Here is a 19,515-nt window from a genome sequence, read left to right as displayed (position 1 = left end):
GAACTTTTCACTTTGACAATCACAGTTTGATTATCACAGTTCATGAGGATAGCCGGTATTGGTTTTTCAACCATAGGCAAGTCCATCAAGAGCTCACGAAGCCATTCCGCTTCGACGGTAGCTGTATCTAATGCTGTGAGTTCTGCTTCCATAGTTGACCTCGTTAAGATGGTCTGCTTGCAAGACTTCCAGGAAACAGCGCCACCACCAAGAGTGAAAACATATCCACTTGTGGCTTTCATTTTAGCATCAGAAATCCAATTTGAATCACTATACCCTTCAAGTCCTCTTGGATACCCGGTATAATGAATTCCATAACTCATGGTTCCCTTTAGATAGCGCATCACTCTCTCAAGAGCATGCCAATGATCATCTCCCGGGTTGGCCACAAACCGGCTAAGTTTGCACACAGCAAACGAGATATCGAGCCTCGTAGCGCAAGCTAAATACATGAGTGAACCAATGATTTGAGAGTATCTCAATTGATCTTTAGTTGCCTTTTCATTCTTTCGAAGCAAGACACTAGGATCATAAGGTGTGAGAGAAGATTTGCAATCGAGCATATCCAAATCTGCTCAACACCTTCTCAACATAATGAGATTGCACAAGTTTAATCCCATTATTCTCATCTCTCAATAGCTTGATGTTCAATATAACATCAGCTTCCCCAAGATCTTTCATCTCGAAACACCGAGATAAGAAGGTTTTTACCTCCTCAATCACTTTGAGACTTGTCCCAAAAATTAGTATGTCATCCACATACAAGCATAGGACAACTCCCTCACCCCCACCATGGCGGTAATACACACATTTGTCGGCTTCATTAACAACAAAGCCCACAGATGTTCTTTCGAACTTCTCATGCCATTGTTTGGGTGCTTGTTTAAGGCCATACAAAGATTTCTTTAACTTACACACCTTTCTTTCTTGACCTTGCAGTACGAAACCATCAGGCTGTTCCATGTAAATTTCCTCGTCCAACTCTCCATTTAGGAAAGCCGTCTTAACGTCCATTTGATGAACGAGAAGACCGTGTGAGGCAGCCAATGACGATGAGTACTCGAATGGTGGTCAATCTCGCCACAGGTGAGTAGGTATCAAAGAAATCTTCGCCTTCCTTTTGGGTATAGCCTTTGGCTACAAGTCGAGCCTTGTACTTCTCAATAGTACCATCAGCTCGAAGCTTCTTCTTAAATACCCATTTACATCCTACAGGTTTGCACCCATAAGGACGCTCTGATAACTCCCACGTTCCATTAGCTAAGATGGAATCCATCTCGCTTTGAACCGCTTCCTTCCAGTAGTCTGCATCAGGAGATGCAAGAGCTTCTGAAATGGTAGTGGGAGTATCATCCACAAGATACACAATGAAATCATTACCAAAAGACTTTGCAGTCCTTTGTCTCTTACTCCTTGTGGGAGCTTCATTGTTATCTTCATCGAATCTGAACTCTCATCATCGTATTCCTCATCGGACTCCATAGGAGTTTCATGTATTGGATCGGATTCCCAACTAGACATGCCATGCATATCTCTCATAGGAAATATATCCTCAAAGAATGTAGCATCTTTTGATTCAAAGATGGTGCCAACATTCATGTCGTCCACTCTGCATTTCACCACAAGAAATCTATAAGCAATGCTATGGGCAGCATAGCCAAGAAAGACACAATCCACGGTTTTTGGTCCAAGCTTTCGCTTTTTGGTGATTGGCAAATTCACTTTTGCCAAACAGCCCCAAGTTCGTAGGTAGGAGAGTATTGGTCTTTTCTTTTCCCATTCCTCATAAGGGGTAATCTCTTTATTCTTGGTTGGAACACGATTTAGGACATGACACGAAGTCAATATAGCCTCCCCCACCATTCCTTGGATAAACTCGACACGTCTAACATGGCGTTAACCAAATCTGTTAGAGTACGGTTTTTCCTTTCCGCAATCCCATTGGATTGTGGGGAATTGGGAGGCGTCCTCTCATGAATTATACCATGTTCCGCACGTGAATAAATTGAACTCATTAGAAAAGTACTCTCCACCACGATCGGACCGAACCCTTTTTATCTTTCTTTCAAGTTGATTTTCAACTTCAGCCTTATAGATTTTAAAGAAATCAAGAGCCTCATCTTTAGTTTTGAGGAGATACACATAACAGTACCTAGTGGAATCATCAATCAAAGTCATGAAAAATTTCTTTCCACCTTTTGTCAACTCACCATTCATCTCACATAGATCTGAATGTATGAGCTCTAGTGGTGCCAAGTTTCTTTCCTTCGCAGGCTTGTGAGGCTTACGAGGCTGCTTTGCTTGCACACAAGCATGGCACTTAGAGCCTTTGACAAAGGTGAATTTCGGAATTAAACTCATGTCGACAAGCCGCGTCATACAACCGAAATTAACATGACAAAGTCGTGAATGCCAAACATTAGTTTCATTAACACTAGTGCTTACATGGTTCACAACATTATCACGAAGTCTTCTAGAGAGAAACGCAACATTCCCTCACATTCATATCCCTTTCCAACAAAAGTTCCATACTTAGACAAGTACAACTTTATTGGACTCAAACACCAACTTAAACCCATCTTTCATAAGACGGGAGCCACTAACGAGATTCTTCTTGATAGAAGGGACATGCAAGCACGTTCTTCGGCTTGCACGATCTTTCCCGAAGTAAACTTCGCATCTACCGTGCCAACACCACGAACAAGTAGCATGTAACCCATTCCCCATCATTACTCGAGGAACCTCGGGCCCGATAAGAGGTAAACATGGAGATGTCAAGCACACACATGAACATTAGCACCTGTATCAACCCACCATTCCGTGGGCTGAAACACCGAAAGAACAGAGAGGTAACATATTACCATACCCCGTAGTTCCTTCCTCCGTGTTGCCAATGACCATGCCGACAGAATTTGAGTTCTGTCCAATCCCGACATTTCTTTCCTTTGCGTTGTGGACAACGATTGGCCCAAGGGCTGGTCTCGCCACACACCCAAGCAAGGATCTTTCTTCTCCGTTTTCCCCTTCTTCTTGAAGTTGGTAGTCCGGGAGACTCCCTTGTTCTTTCCCTTGGACTTGTGGGCATTTTTCTGTACCATATTGGCAGCAGAACGTCCCTCGGTTCCTCCGAAGGTGTTTGTCTTTTGCCCTCACCTTCTCCTCAACATCCGGAGAGCCCATGATATTCTCAACCGAAAAATCATGCCTCTGATGTTTCAGAGAAGTGGCAAAGTTTCTCCATGAAGGGGGAAGCTTAGCGACAATGCATCCCGCGACAAACTTGTCCAGTAGCACACACTTAAGGAGCTCAAGTTCCTTTGCCATGATCTGTATCTCATGAGCCTATTCTACTACAGATCGGTTCTCAACCATTCTGTAGTCATTGAACCGCTCCATAGCATACGGTTCACCTCCGACATCGGCAAGCACCAAACTTAGCGTCCAGATGCATCCCACGGCTTCCTTCCCATTTCGAATGTGCGGATAAGCATCAACCAACTTGTCTCCAAGCACACTTAGGACGGCACCCACAAAGATTACGGTGGCATCCCCGAACGCTTTATCCTCTTCAGGAGTAAGCGGACCTCTGGGAATACCTTCCGCAACTCGGTGCACACCCATAGAAGTGAGCCACAAGAGGGTCTTACTCTGCCATCTCTTGAAATGAGAACCCGTAAACGGGCTCGGTTTAAGCGCAGCAGCAAAACCAGACGGTGAAAATTTCCTATGCAAATAAGGTTTTTGGATTGTTGGATTATTAGGCAATTTCCGTATGAGATTAATTACCGAAAACAACATTAGAGATGCACAAGCATACTTAACCATACACATCAGACTAAGCACATGCATCGATCCGAACATGGAACAAGTAGCGAGTGCAAGGTAGGAGAGGAAAAGCACGTACATCGCGACCGGGAAGGTCGCACCAGCAGCAGACACCACCACCATGGGAGTTGTTGATGTCGCCCACGGTGTAGTCGGATCCGTCGATGAAGCGACCGAACCGTCGATGAAGAAGACGAACAAGACGGCGAGCGGTCGCGCCGAGACGCTCCCCAAAAACCTTATCGCCCGTCTCCCGGTGCGGGATCTCAACGGACGGGGTTTCGGAGGCTCTGCTCTCCCGGACGGCCGTGCACGCAATCGCCGGGATGGGGAAGACTAGAGAGTAGCACAGCAAAAGGAACTTCGCGAGAGAGAGATCTAAGAGCACTCTTCTCCAGCATCTGATCGGTCTCCTTGTATACCCTGGGAGGAGAGCCGCCCTGACCGCGTTGACACGCGTAGGAAGCCAGGGACACGCGGCGAGCATGCACATGCAGGTCGACACGTACCCAACACAGTTGGTGCACCAAGCAAATAAAAATTTAGGCTTCCTTGAGTGTGTCTCGAACTCGAACTCGAGTCACGAAACGCGACGTGCGTGACGTGACGTGACGTGACGTGCCGAGACGGGCGGGCGGAGGAGGAGGAGTGCGCGAGGGCTTCTTCTATTCTCACTCACTTGGAATGACTAGAACAGCAGCCCTTATATACCACTCCAACTCTCTCCCAACTAGCAATGTGGGACTAAACTTTGTCCCCAATGCTGTCCCAACCTGCCAACGTGATGGGCCTTGAGATTTCAGGAATTGTAGACTATATGGGCTGCCTTACTGGGCTGCAGCCCATCTACATTCAACATGTTAGACATGAGATGTGTTACGGTCTCTCTCTCTCTCTCTTTGCTAGAAGAACAAAGTTCCTATCCATTAGAGAATGACTAGAAGGTCTAGTGGTAGAATTAAACAAATTTTCCTGTAGAATTAAAATAGAAATGACATTGCAACCTACGTATTTTCTATTCCTGCATTTCCAACATTCTATGAAAGAGGCCCTGAATAGTGATGTTAGCTATCTAGCAAAATGACTCGGCGTAAATCGGCGGATAGGGGGTGTAAATAGGTGCATGATCAAGGAAGAAAAACACTCCACATAATATGCAAAGTTATTGATAGTTGAAACTAGCAAAACGCACTAAGCAAACTAGCTTGAAATGGACGTTGTCAGAAAGTTCAATAAGCTAAGAAGACATGAAAAGCCAGATATTGACCGATTCCAGGGTGAAGCAGGGGTATTCTCTTCGTAATTTCATTATCCTTTGTCACCATCCGCTTATAATCTCTACATAGTAAAAAAAATGTTAACCAACCATGGTCTTCATCGTCACAGATGCCCGCATAGTTGGAAAAACGGATGGGAGGATACACGCTATAAGGAACTAGGTGAACATTAGCGAGACACGGTCTGAAGTGGTTCGGGCCACGGCGACAAACCAAGTGTCACACTAGCCTTGAAGGCGAGCCATAATGTTAGTTTTTCAATCAAATACGTAAGATATTTTGGGTTAGTCTTGCTAATTATTCCAAGATTTGGAGTTAATAGCATCCCGCATACACGAACTTGTCTTGAACTTGCAAACACCTCCAAGTACTTGCCAAACTAGGGAAACACCTCCAAGTACGTGCCTAATCGTTCGTTTGCCTGGCTGATGCTTCTGTTGGTGTTTCTTCTATCGGGATGCTGCTTCTTGCTTTGTTGCTTTGTCTGATGTGGATGCACATGCAAGATATTCTGTCTGGCAAACAGATGGTTGACTGTTATTTAGGTACTCTTTTTTTCTACATGGTTCAGTCACTCTGCTTTTTCTCTCGACTTTGTTTTGTGACTTTTTTTTTTTTGAGAACTTCGGAAGGGGTTTCCCCCTACCTAAAAACTTTTATTAAATAAGGGGGAGCTAAGGCAGCTCAAAGTTATACATGCAAGAGATTACAGGGAGAGAGAACATCTAGAGGAAAATCAAAAACACACAGAGAAGGGAAATTAAACAGTCCAATCTGCTAGCCAATGTTGGATAGAAGCCTTCTCCTCATGTTTGGCTCTAAGAGTCCAAAGCTTGCAGGTGTCTATGCATTGCTTGGCAACTATGTGAACTGGAATTTCAACATCATCAAAAACTTTCCGGTTTCTTGCCAACCAAGTACTCCACAAAGCACTCGTAATGACTAAAGTCCAGGCTTTCTTTTTCTGAGGCGGGCACCTCTCTCTTACGGTGTCAAAGATATTTGTAAGCTTCTCGCAGCTGGTTAAATTAATCCCTAAGAGCGCAAGGATTTGAATTGTTCTACCACAATTCAGAGCAAAATGTTCAGTAGTCTCCCTTTCGTTGCAGCCAAAGGGACATCTCTCGTCATCCACAATATTTTGACGGAGTAAAACAACTCTCACTTTGATCCTTCCTTTGATCAGAAGCCGGGCAAAAATTTTACCTTTTTTAGGTGCTGCACATCTCCAAATAGATTCAGCACTTTCCTGCCTGATACCGCCCCAGTTCATGATGTTGTAGAGGTTGCTAACTGAAAAACAGTCTGTCTTGTCTAAGCGCCATCCCCTCTTATCACCTTGCTGGTTTTGCAAATTACACGTGCCCAAGAACCGAAACAACGCTTCCTCTTCATGATCGGCCCGGTCAGAGGTGATGTGGTTAAAAGGGATAGTCCAAACTCCGTCCCTCCAGCAATCCGCAACTGAAATATTTGGCCTAGATGTGTGTGAAAACAAAGCTGGAAATTGGAAGCAAAGAGGGCCATCAGACGTCCATTTGTCTTTCCATAAAGAGGTAGTAATCCCATCACCCAGCTGAACACATGTAGCATTTCTGTAGGTGTCAATCAGCCCCCACATCTGTTTCCACACTCTGGTTTGGGTGGTTGGCCTGTCTCCAAAATCTTTACCTTGCAGGTGTGTAGCCAGCACCCATCTGGCCCAAGGCGAGTTGGGCTGAGTTAAAATTTGGTGGACAAATTTTGTCAGTAAGCAATCATTTTGAATTCGCAAATTCTTGATACCAAGCCCACCTTCTTCATAGCTTCTGCAAACATAGTCCCAGGCAACAAGACAGTCGCTACCACTTACGTAATTTTTTCCTTTCCGAAGAAAGCTCTCATCAATCTTTCAAGCTCATCAATAACCCACTGTGGTAATTTGATACAAGACATGAGGTAGGTGGCAGTGTGCTGACGTAACAGATTTTGTCAAAGTGAGTCTCCCACCACGTGTAATGAAATGAAGTGAGAAGCCAATTCTGCTTTCAACAGCCGAAATATATGGTAGAAAGACCTCTTTTGGGAGCTTAGAGTCAGAGAGTGGAAGGCCCAGGTATACCTGTGGGAAAGAGGCCACATCACGGCTTAGAGCATTAGCAATCTCCTCACTTTCCGAGCACTCGTAAGATTAATTGGAACAAACGTTGATTTACTGAAGTTTATTTTTAGTCCAGTAGTGCTTGCAAAGTCATCTAAGATTTGCTTCAGAATTTTTGCCTGTTCCACGTCCCCTTGTATGACGATCAAAGTATCGTCTGCATATTGTAAAACTGGGCAGGGCTGGTCTTCTAATACTGGGTGTCGAAGAGATCCACTAGCTGCAGATTTCTTTATAGCTTGTTGGAGAACATCAACCACCACAATGAAGAGAAGAGGCGATAAAGGATCCCCTTGCCGCAGCCCCCTTTTGATATTGATCCAGTTCCCTGGAATTCCATTAAGTAAAATTGCTGTTTTAGCCGATGTAAGAAGCTCCTTCATCCATAAGATCCATTTGTTATCAAAACCTCTGATCTGCATGATGGTAAAAAGAGCATCCCAAGAAACCGTGTCGAAAGCTTTGCTTGAAATCTAGTTTGAGAATCATAGCTTTTTTCTTCCTTTTTTACAAGTCCGAACTAAATCCATTGCATACATAAAATTGTCCGCAATGCATCTTGTCTTGACAAAACCCGTCTGGTCCTCATCCACAAGTAGTTTGATCAAAGATTGCAGCCGTGCCGCTAAGATTTTGGTGATCCATTTAACCGTGCAATTAAGGAGAGAAATAGGCCTGTAATTGCTCGGAGAGCTATCATTTTCCTTTTTGCGAAGTAGAATCATATATGATCCGTTAATTCCTTCCAGCTTAGTATTGCCACGGAAGAATTGATCAAAGAATTTCAGAATATCTTCTTTGATAAGAGGCCAAAAATCTTGATAGAATCCCGACCCAAAACCATCCGGTCCAGGACTTTTGTCCCTAGGAATATCTCTAATAGCACTCAAGATTTCCTGTTCACTGAAAGGTAAAGTCAGCCGTGCTAAGTTAATAACGTGGGGGTACAACCCCTGAATATCAATTTGCGGAGTAGTCCTCACTTCCGTTCCCATGATGTTTCTGAAATAATCAGTCATGATTTTTTGTTTCGCCTCCCGGGTGTACTCGCGGATGTCCATCGAGCTGAATCACTTTGATCCGATTAGTTCTCAGCCTTGCCGACGCTCCGGCATGGAAAAATCTAGTATCTTCATCCCCAGGACACACCAGCTTGACTTTTCCTCGTTGCCCGGCTGCCACCGCAATGGAATGAATCAAGGTTTCTATTTTCTCGTTTGACCATTTCTCCGAAGAAACACTCAAGCTTTGTCGGTGGGCGTCCTTCCTCAAGCCAATCTAAAAAGGCCAGGGTGAATTTATTTGCCTCCAACACTACCCTATCAGCTTGAAGGGTTTTTCTCCACGTCCCAATATTTTTCCTCAACAGTTTCAGGTTATGGCAAAGACATTTTGCGGTGTCCCTGTAGGAGGGGAAGTGACTCCAAGCTTCGGTGACCAACCCAGGTGAAGCCAGCTCCGAACTTCCAATTATTTTCATAACGAAAAATCTTGGACTTTGGAATAGTAGTAGATGCTTGAATCTTCAAAGGAAAATGATCAGATGTTACCCTGGGTATAGTATGTAGAGTAGTATCCGGTAAACTGAGATCCCAATCTGCATTTATAAAGGCTCTGTCAATTCTTGTGAGGATGGGCGGATCTTGATTATTAGACCATGTGAAATTCCTGTCCAGCAAAGGCAACTCCTGAACTTGCAAGTCTCTGATCACATCATTGAACCGACTGGTTTCAGATAAGGAAGCTCTACCAGTGCTTCTGTCCTCCCCAGACCGCACAGTGTTGAAATCTCCCGCTATAATCCATGGTCCATCGATAAACGGCTGCAACTGTCTAATATCATCAAAGAACTCATCACGTTCAGAGTCAGCCGTCGGCCCATAAACATTGGTCGCCCAAAGGTGGAATTCTGAAATTTCCGAGTGTAGGTGTACTGTGAGCGATCTGCTTTTGACAATAGTGTTGCTGCATTTGAAGTTCTTCGAGTTCCAAGCAGTTAGGATACCACCTGCAGTACCTATGGCATCAATGTGTTCAAATTTGTCATGCGTGGTAGGGAGGAAAGAGTTCTTTTTGAAATGTGAGATTGACTGTAACTTTGTTTCTTGGAGGAAAATCACGTCAAACATATTTGAGGAGAGTGAGTCCCTGACTAGCTCACATTTCTTATCATCGTTCAGACCTCTTACATTCCAATCCCCCAAACTGAAATTTTTGAAACTAGTTGTCATAATGAAACAAAGGAAACTGCAGTGGAAACAGACTGTTCGACAGGCTGACTGACTAACAAACTAGCTATCATAAGATCTTGCCAGCAGCAATACAGATACTGACCACTAGAAGAAGAAACCTGAAAAAAGCAGACGCAACATGATGGAGCAACAACAACGATGCAAAGGGACACTTGGTTGCTTATACTGCAGGCGCAAGCTCCCCACTGAACCATGGAGTCTCTATTCATCTTCAAACTCTTTTGCAGCATCAGAGATTTTCAGGTTTCTTCAATGCGTGTTATTTGGAGCATGTCGTTCGTTTTGGCACCTTCGATTTATCCGTCAAGGAAAGATCAGGGACAATAGTAGATAAATAGTGATGAGATAGTATGTATTCCTGTTAAGGAGTTTGTGGAGGCATCAGTCTTCCCAGGCTGGTCAGGCTATAAATATTGAGTTAGCAGTCCCATTTGACAAGATCAGGAGTTATCTGGCTGACCTGAAAACATCACAATATGGTGTCAATGTGAAGCAACTACTCAAAGCTAACCTTAAAGGGGGTATTGCTCATGAAAGAAACTCATTGTGTACATATTCTAGGCAACACAAGTGACGATTCTAAGGATAAAAATCAACCAAATTTGAACTCTAATTAATTTTTTTGCTATCCAAAAGTATTTAAGTATCGTACAATTTCTTATTATTTCTCTTCAAATTTGCGTTCCTAACGTCATCATTTTTGATACTGCCACTTACGCATCACAAATGTAAGCAATATCTTGCGGGTGTGGCGTGTCGGGGCGCCACACTTTCTTATACTCCCTCCGGACGGAAAAGATCGACGCGGAGCTACACATCGCTAGCGTATAAAAAGGCACACTCCGGCGTCGATTAAAACCGACCGGAGGTAGTACTTGCCAAAACCTGTAATTTCTCATGGCAGCTCTATGTTGTTGTCTCAAGAATAACATCAAGGAAAGGTTTAAAAATAGTTGCAATAAATAAAAACAGTGGGACAACTGTGGATAGAAGGAACATTTTACAGGTGCAAGTATGTCAAGTTTTTGTTCTTACATACTTTGATATGCATAGAACCCTGATATTATTTCCTACTTTGTTTCTTGCGCGCAATTCAGGGGGGACATCAGGAGGTTTGTGCATCCTTCCACTATGCGATTTATTTTGGTAATATATATGCTACGAAGCTGCATGAATTATGTGTTGTTTGCACTGAAGTTTCATGTAACATTGATAATTAGTCTTTAGGCTTGCCTATAGTTGATCTTGTTGTCTATATGTTTGATAAAACTTCCTCAAATGTTTGGACAACTTGCATCCTATACTAATATCTTTTATAATAACGACAACTGTAGACTCAGCAATTTGCGGTTCATTGACTGATGAAAATCTGCTGCACCCTAATTGACTTAGTAGTGATGTGCTCCGACCACTTTGAAATACATGGTCGAGAAACAGATAGCTTCTGATTATTGACCGACTCTAAATAACATTACTACCGCTCGCTTATCCCAACCAGCTAAGTAGCTAATGGAAGCGGTATGGTTATTAGCATCTAATATCATGGTTCTTAAATGGATGTTAGACTCCTGGGCAACATGGAACTTGATCCGTAATTTCGTTGAGATCTATAAGCAATGATTGCTACTTGTTTCTCATTTTTTTCCTTTTGTCTTCATGGCAGCAACTTTGACATTTCTATTTCTCCTTCAGCAACAACAATATCAGCCTGATGCTAGACCTACCATTCTCTATCATCTATGATCTATGCATGCAAAAGTTGTTCTTTTTATCCTGCCTACATTTATATTGATGTAAGCAATTTCTTCTTATTGAGAGGGTAACGGATATCAATTTATAAGGTTAATTATTTGCCTAAGCTTCGATATATGTACAATATTTGAAACTTGGTTAGTACATCAGAGAACGGTGAAGCAAGCAAGGAGAAGTTACAGAAAATCAAGGAGATTTTAAATGAGTAAGGGTACCTTATTGTACGCTAAAAACAAGACGTGGTTAGCGTACCAGATTATATAAATCCATGTGTGCATTTCTGAAACAATTATCGTATTATAGTAGACTATGTACTGAAAAGTGCTTTTGGCTCCCGAGCTTCAGTGCTCTCGCCATTTTAAAAAATAAAAATTTATAAGATATTAATAAATCTGTAAAATAATCATGGAGATTGTCAATGATACATCTCACAATCATACAAAATTTCAACCCAAAATTATTTTTACTTTGTGCTAGACAAAAATAACAAAATGTGACAAGTTTTTGGAGATTTGAAAATGACTACTTAGATATACACTTTTATCATTTTTGTTTAGCTTAAAATATAAAGTATTTGAAATTGATACACGCCGCGCCATCCATGCTAGTAAGATTAAGATCGAGATCCATTGATTCAGTCGTGCAAGAATTTTTTTATAGAATCAGGCCAAAAAGTAAACAGACGTGGCAAAACCAAGAATAACTGTGGAGATGCGGGGGATCGAACCCCGTGCCTCCCGCATGCAAAGCGGGCGCTCTACCATTTGAGCTACATCCCCGTTTTGTTTAAAAGATGGTACGGAGTAATAAAGAACTGATTACGTATAAATGCACTGTTGGCATGATGGCCGTACTACACGGGCGAGCGGAATCCTCAGGCCGATCTGAATGCTGACGCCACTCAGGCACTCACGGAGAAACCCTCTTCCGTTTGACCGGGCTACTCCTCCGTGCCACACGCAGTGCTACACTGCTACGGGTTGATCGGGCTGTGGCTCACTCTTCCGTTTAATTTGTGGAACCAGATCCTCTGACGTAGAGCCTACTACTGCAGAGGGACGTTGATCATTCTCAGTCGTTCATTCGCATCGCACGGCAACACGTCCAACCTCTGGAAACAGAGTCTACGTCCAGCCCAAAAACCCAGTTCAGCAAATAGAAGATGAATTCAACGCTCTAGTTGAGAGAAAAAAAAGCTCCTATCTAGAATTCCTCTTTGTTCTGTCGACGTTCGTTCGCGAGCGGGATACCTCGGCAACATCGACTATTTCAACCGCGAGCTCACCGTGGACAACGATGACGACGACAACGACGACGGGACGAGGACGAGGACGAGGATGACGACGTCATCGAGGACGACGACGACGGCGGCGACGTGGACGAGGACGACGCCACCGCCGAGGCCGAGTCCGTGGACATTAGAGAGGAGGAGGCTATTGCGATATAGCGAGCTCGACCAGCTTGCCATGTGGGACGACCTCGCCATCCATCTTTGCGAGTCGTCGCTGGCGCAGAGGAGTCCGTTTTGGCGTCCGATTTGCGTTGTCCTGTGGAGACGCCGGCGGCTCCCGTGTTCGACAATGAGGCGGCGGTGGCCACTCAAACGGGAAGTATCGGTCGCCGAGGAAGCACCCGCGTCGTATCGATGGGGAGCGGCCCCTGTTTGGCCGCAGATCCTTTTTCACGCCGCTGTCGAACGCCTCGGAGTCGTGCTTCTTCTTTCTCATGGTGATGCGGCGGTGCGGGGTGGTGACTGGTGAGGGTGGGAGCGGAGGTGTCGATGGTGTAGGGAATGGCAGGGCCGATGCCGTCGCCTTTTAAAGGTTGGGAGCGCGTGGAACACGATGCCATTGATGGCAGCGCAGAAGCCCGGCCGCCGCCCGCCCGCCAGAGGAAGCGACACCATTGATGACGAAGGTTGCGGCACCGACGCGGAAGGGAAGTCCGCCGAAGCAACGCCCGCGGAAGCGATACGCTTGAAACAGGTCGCTGCCAAACGGGCCCGTGGGAAAAGCGTGCTGACACTCGGCGCACAGCATCCGCCGAGACACATCCGAGGCTCAAATATGCGCCGCGTTTACGTCTGCGCGGATGGCTCTATCACTATACGTCGGACCCCGATACTAAACACATTTTTCAACCGTGCGATCGCAAACGGTAGCTTCATGTTCGTGTCGCGGGATGCCCTTAGAAGATCACGCGTCCTTTTTTTCCTCTTCTGCGAGCAATGGATTATTTGCTGAACTGGGCTTTGGGCCGGATAAGCGCTCTGTTTCTAGGTTGGACGTGCTACTGTGCGATGCAAACGAACGAACCAGAATGACAACGTCCCTCTGCAGTAGTTGAGTCTAAGTCAGAGGATTGTGTTCTCCATCGAGCTTTGATTCTCTTACGTTAGTGGCAGATATCTATCTAAAACTACCATGCCATACAGATTTTCTCAAAATTAAATTTTGTTCATTCTGACCAACGCTATAACGCATGATAATTTGAGATAGACACCAGTAGAAAATAGTTTATAGAACACACTATATTGCCAAACCTAGCCTCCTCCCGGTTAGTAGAAAGTATGTGCACATCTCTTGCCTCCTGTCCTTCTTTACTTTAGGCTGTTCGACATGACATGTGTTGCGGTCTCTCTCTCCCTCTCTCTTTTCCACTTTGCTAGAAGATTATAGTTTCTATCTGTTAAAGAATGACTAGAAGGTCTAGTGGCAGAGGATGAACTAAAGTTGGAGCTTGAGTTTGCTGACGAGGAAGGACTGAAGTTTGAGTTTTGATATGAGGAAATTATGAGGGACTCTTTGATTCAAAAAAAAAATCAATGGAGATTTTATAGGACTCAAATCTTTGTAATTTTTTCTACCGTGCATGTTCGGTTGTATGATTGAATACCATTGAATTTTTTCTAAGGAGCCTTTTGCACTATATTTTCATGGGAAATCTAAATTTGTAGGAATCTTTTGTTTTTCCTGTGATGGAATCAAACAAATTTTCATGCATATAAAATTCTGTAGGATTAAAATAGAAATGATATTGCAACCTACGTTTTTCCTATTCACGCTTTCAGGATTCTATGAATCAAAGAGACTCTAATGTTAGCTTGCTAGCAAAAATACTGGACGTAAATCGGCAGATAGGTGTGACCTCAGAAAAAACACTCTCCATAATATGCAAAGTTCTTGACGGTTGAAACTAGCAGAATACACCAAACAAACTGGCTTGAAATAGGTGTTGTCAAAATGTTCAATAAGCTAAGAAGACATGAAAAGCCAGATATTGACGAGTCTAGGGTGAAGCAGGGGTACTCTCTTCCAAATTTCGTTATCCTTCGTCACCTTCTGCTTATAATTTCTACATAGTAAGAAAATGTAATAACCAACCAATGTTCGTCATCGTTACATGCCCCCCAGTTGGCATAGTTGCAGAAACAGATGGGATGCTACGTGCTAGAAGGAACTGGGTGAACATTACGGAAACAAGGTCCGATTCGACCTTCATGATCGAAAGTGGTTCGTGACAAGCCAAATGTTATGCAAGCCTACCAGAATGTTAGTTTTTCAATCAAATCCGTAAGATATTTGGGTTAGTCTTGCTAATTATCCCAAAAAATTGTTGGTCCGTGAAAGTTTGGCCACGAGTTAGGACAAACTGTTATAAAGTGATCTGAAAGAGTGAAAGAAATGCCTATACCCAAAATAGATCAACATTTGTTTGGGCTCTGATCGATCAGGTGACATCAGGCTAGCTAGCAGCCGACCCAGACAAAGCTGGCTTTAGGCCCAAGTAGCACACGTCCACGTCTTGACCTCCCATTAGGCCCGCCATCACTCTCCACCTCCGCCTGTCGTCGTCGTCGTCTGCACGCGAGAAATATTCTCCCCGATGCCGGTGCTTTCCCTTTCCTTCCATCTTTCTCCTCTCTCTGCAGACTCCACAACAAGATTCCACTCTCGATACCTCGGAGATATCGCCGCCGAGCAGCAGATTCCCCCTGCCGGCGCGGCGCTGCTTCTCCAAGTAAGTGTGTCTGATCCCAATCGCAGCTGCGGCTCTGTTTTCTTTCCGTCTCGAGCCAAATTTGTTTTCGGCTGATCCATCAGCCGTGACCTGGTTGATTGGATCAGTTACCCCATTTCCCTTCGAAGCCAGGGCAGGCCATCAGCCCCGGCTCCGGTTTGTCCAGATAATTAAGCGGAATTCACCGATCTCTCTCTCTCTCTCTCTCTCTCTCTCTCTTTTCCCGTTTGCGGGCGTTTTCTTGGGTCTCTGTTTGAGCATTTCGGGGGTACAATAAAATTGGCTGGAGATCCATTAATTTAGGATCTACCGCGTCTCCATTTCATTATGCTCCATATGACTGTCGTCTTGGTTTAGACTTCAGAATTTCGTGTCTAATTTACATATTTCGCTAACAGGTTCTTCCACCGTATTTCCTTTCCACTGCATTTTTCTACTGCTTGACACCTGCCATTTTGGTGGGTGTGTTTATTCTTTTCTTGTAGTTACTATGATCAATGGTTCTTTGATTTTCTTTAATCTTACTCTGTTGGTGAGAATTTATGAAATGTTGGTCCAATACTCAGTTCAGGACATTGAACTGAGGTTTTGGTCCCCGGTGTATGGAAATAGTTTCCTTGGTGCCATACAGGCATGCTTCAAAATGATTTCACAAATTAAAAGGCTCGTAGATGTAACAAAAAATGTGAGATGAAGATGAACCAACAAATTTCAGAGAAAAACATGTCCATTTGTTTTTTACTCAAATATTCCTACGATTGTGATTTTGTATCAGAGAAACACCATATTAACAAAGTAATTGTTGGGAAATGCCTTGTATTAACGAATCAATATACAGCCTACAAAAATAAACGGAGGGAGTTAGACTTTTAAGTATGCACAATTGTATTTTAGGTGTAACACACGCAGATGTGAACATTTTGTGCCCAACATTTCCAGGTTCATACTTCATCCCATGATGTATGTGCCAAAAATCCTTAATTTTTTTGAAGTGTGCAACGCACAATATGAAGAATGGTGCAGTGACATATGATCGAGTTCACACATTTGAAGTATATTTCTAGTATTTGATTACCATGTTTTTTTCTCGTACTGGACCATATATGCCATTGTTTGCTTCATTTTTTTACTTCTTCAAGTCAGTCTGTCGGGATAATGCTGGACCTGCTCTTTGGGTTTGGTTTCAGTTTTGAGTTTCTAGTAGGTGGCTAGTCAGTCAGCATGCACAACTATTGAGATGGTATTTATGCACAATAATTTGAATTGGTGGGTCTCTCCTTCCCTTTTGCTACTTAAATTCCATGTTGAACACTTTTTTATTTAACAAAGATACATATGCTAGTGCGCTTGGAAATATGGTATTCACTAATTGATCATTAAATTCCGTGAGATTGTGCGTGTTAACATCATGAGTTTTTCTCTGTCTGCATATCAAGTCTTATTTAAATATATTTTCTAATTGCAGGAAAGTTGCCTCCTTGAACAAATCAAAACCTGAACAATTTGTGCTCAAGGATTTTACTAAAATCAGAAAGTTTCTCTTTCATGTTATGAATCACTGATCATCAAGATTACAGTCGGTCAATCCTAAATCACGAAAAATGAGCTCCCATGGCGGTGGCACCGCCGTCACGGGCAAGAGGCAGCACAAGGCCCACATTCAGACACTAGCCAGAGAAGGCTCTCTCTACAACCTCACCCTCAGTGAGGTAGAGGGCCACCTCGGTGCACCACTGTTTAGTATGAACCTTGATGACCTTTTGAGGAGTGTGCTTCCAGATGACATGAACCTTCCATTACCAAATGGTGTTGGGAATTCTGGCAGTCAGAGTGCATCAGCTTCTGGTCTGGAGCGTCAGGGCAGCAGTATTACTGTGCCCCGGGAATTGAGCAAGAAGACAGTGGACGAAGTCTGGAGAGACATCCAGCAGGATCAGGAGAGTAGTGACGAGGAAAGGAGTTCAGGTTGTGAGGCACAGATATCGCTTGGGGAGATCACACTTGAGGACTTCTTGCACAGGGCTGGCATTGTTACCGGGCAGTATCAGAAGGATGCTGATAAGTTAGTTGCTCCTGCAAGAACTGGAGAAGGTGCTCATTTGATGACTAGAGTGCAGGATTTCCCACAGGGAACCAGCGCAATTGATGCGTACATTGCACGTCAGTCAATTGCGCAGCCGCTGAGTGTTGCAATCCCTTCAACAATGGATGCCATTTACCCAGATAGTCAAATGAGTATCTCACCATCACTAGAACTTTCTGATCTTCAGACTCCTAGTCGTAAGCGAATGTCTTCGGGTGATGTGGTATACAAGGTTGTTGACAGGAGGCAAAAGAGGATGATCAAGAACCGAGAATCGGCAGCACGTTCAAGAGCTAGGAAACAGGTTATTTGTTTTCGCTGCCTCTTTGCAGTTCAATTCATGGCTATAGAACTTTTTAGCAGTTTGGCATGATCAAAATTTCTTCGATGGGATTTAGAAACATACCAGGAGAAGAAAAACTGAATTAGCTCTCACATTGGGGCAGGATTCAGTTAACAAGGAGCCTAGCAAGCGGTCCTCTGCAAAAGAACAGAACCAACAACCCCTCTTTACTAGATTATAACTCACTACAATAGGCTAGTTCCTATATTACACCTGAATAACACATTTATTGCCCTGATTTACTCATTCTAGGATTACGTTGGTTCTAGCTTCATCTTACTTCACGTCAGCTCTAGTTGATATGTTACTTTGTATAGCTGAGCCAATTTTCTCTTTTGGGAACTCACCTTTAATGAAATTTAGGCCTACACAAGTGAGCTTGAAGGCAAGGTGGCTTGTCTGGAAGAGGAGAACGCGAGGCTGAAGAGGGAGAAGGTAGATCATATTCTCTCTTTTTTGTACAACCCACTTAATTTCCTTTTAGATTGCTTATTAAAACCATGATTTTGTCTGATGTTCTTGGTTCATCTGTATACTTTGCGCTTCTAGTGTCAGGATATACTGTAGTACCTTGTTTTACCAAGTAATTTACTCCTTGAACTGTCCCCTTTTTCCATTTGTGTTCAACAAAATTTGAGCATGGCTTTGCATGTGGTTCGCAAATACCAGTGCAGCGATGGTATTCATGAAGAAATGGCTGCAAGAATAAACAAATAAGTATGATACTGAAAGAAATATTTGTTGAATATTATTGCTTAAGGAATCGTTGTTTTTCCCTGTTCTGTTGACTTGATCTATGTTTCCGTTGCAAGATTACACATGAGTACAGAGTACATACGTACATTATATTTGATACGACATGCATGTACAACAACTGTTGCTGCTTGCTATTGGAAGCCTGAGCTTGTATTTGGTTGGTCACTATTCCCCGCACCTTACTGACGACAGCCACATTCGCTTGCAGGAGTTGGACATGCTATTGAAGTCTGCTGCACCCCCTCCAGAACCAAAAGCGCAACTTCGGAGAACAAGATCAACTTCCTTCTAACTGTGTACATTGTTCTGGTAGATTTGTCTCTACTTTGCTTTCTCTTTTCTCGCATAATTATGCAGTATGTGTAGCTTGCGTGTATGTAATTTGTAAAGGCCTTGGGAGATGGCAATCTTGTGACATATCTTATCCATTAGATTTCAGATTTGTATATTTGGTTGGTTCAACTATTCTTGCAACACAAATCCCAGAGTTTCGTGCTACTCGCTGATGTAACCTGCAGCCAAATGGTGACCTCAGTGAACCTTTGTACCTGAGTCAAGAGTTTCATAGCAGTTTAACTTTAAACTGAACGACAGATCAGCAGATAGCTAGTTCTGTTTACCTAAGAAAACCTCTTTTGCAGTCATCCCCATGCCCCATGTTCCACATGCCATCTACCACAGTGGTCCAAGAGAAGAGGCTAAGTGTGTCCCATTTGATTGATTGAAGAGGAAGAAGCAACTGGGCAGTTAACTTGGCCAATTATTAGCTGGTCAAGCTAGTCTTGTGGACTTACGACTTGAGAGACAGATGGTCCATGGCCAGCCTCTTCCATGTGGAAATCAGGCACTCTGGTCTCCAAGCTAGGACTGCATGAGCATTATTTACTCTCTATACTGCATGGTCTCCAACCAAAAACATGTAATTCTTGCTAGGATCATGTCAATTTTCCCTTTAATTTTTCTGAGCTCATGTCATGGGGATATGAGATCTATCCAATCGGTCGCCTAGTTTGGGATGTGGAAACCTTTCTGGGATCCTGCAGGAATTGAACTGTTTCATGTGAAGT

At 43.6% G+C, this 19,515-nt stretch overlaps 1 protein-coding gene and 1 non-coding gene across 2 annotated transcripts; one reads left to right on the top strand and one right to left on the bottom strand.

Annotated features, from left to right (window-relative positions):
- Nucleotides 1-11,952: 11,952 nt before the first annotated feature.
- Nucleotides 11,953-12,025, bottom strand: TRNAA-UGC. Its single transcript has one exon. It is a non-coding gene; the product is annotated as a tRNA-Ala (tRNA).
- A 3,089-nt stretch (nucleotides 12,026-15,114) lies between these two features.
- On the top strand, nucleotides 15,115-18,982 carry LOC124676193 (ABSCISIC ACID-INSENSITIVE 5-like protein 2). The gene is made up of 4 exons (XM_047212265.1): nucleotides 15,115-15,266; nucleotides 16,732-17,653; nucleotides 18,056-18,127; nucleotides 18,657-18,982. Exons 2-4 carry the CDS (start codon nucleotides 16,868-16,870, stop codon nucleotides 18,738-18,740), a joined length of 942 nt encoding a protein of 313 aa, XP_047068221.1. The 5' UTR covers nucleotides 15,115-15,266; nucleotides 16,732-16,867; the 3' UTR covers nucleotides 18,741-18,982.
- Nucleotides 18,983-19,515: the final 533 nt, after the last annotated feature.

The sequence above is a fragment of the Lolium rigidum genome, chromosome 7 (genome assembly GCF_022539505.1).
Source record: "Lolium rigidum isolate FL_2022 chromosome 7, APGP_CSIRO_Lrig_0.1, whole genome shotgun sequence".
In the NCBI taxonomy this organism is placed as follows: Eukaryota; Viridiplantae; Streptophyta; class Magnoliopsida; order Poales; family Poaceae; genus Lolium; species Lolium rigidum.
The sequence above is the reverse complement of the archived record's forward strand: the minus strand, read 5'-3'. Positions and strand labels throughout refer to the sequence as shown.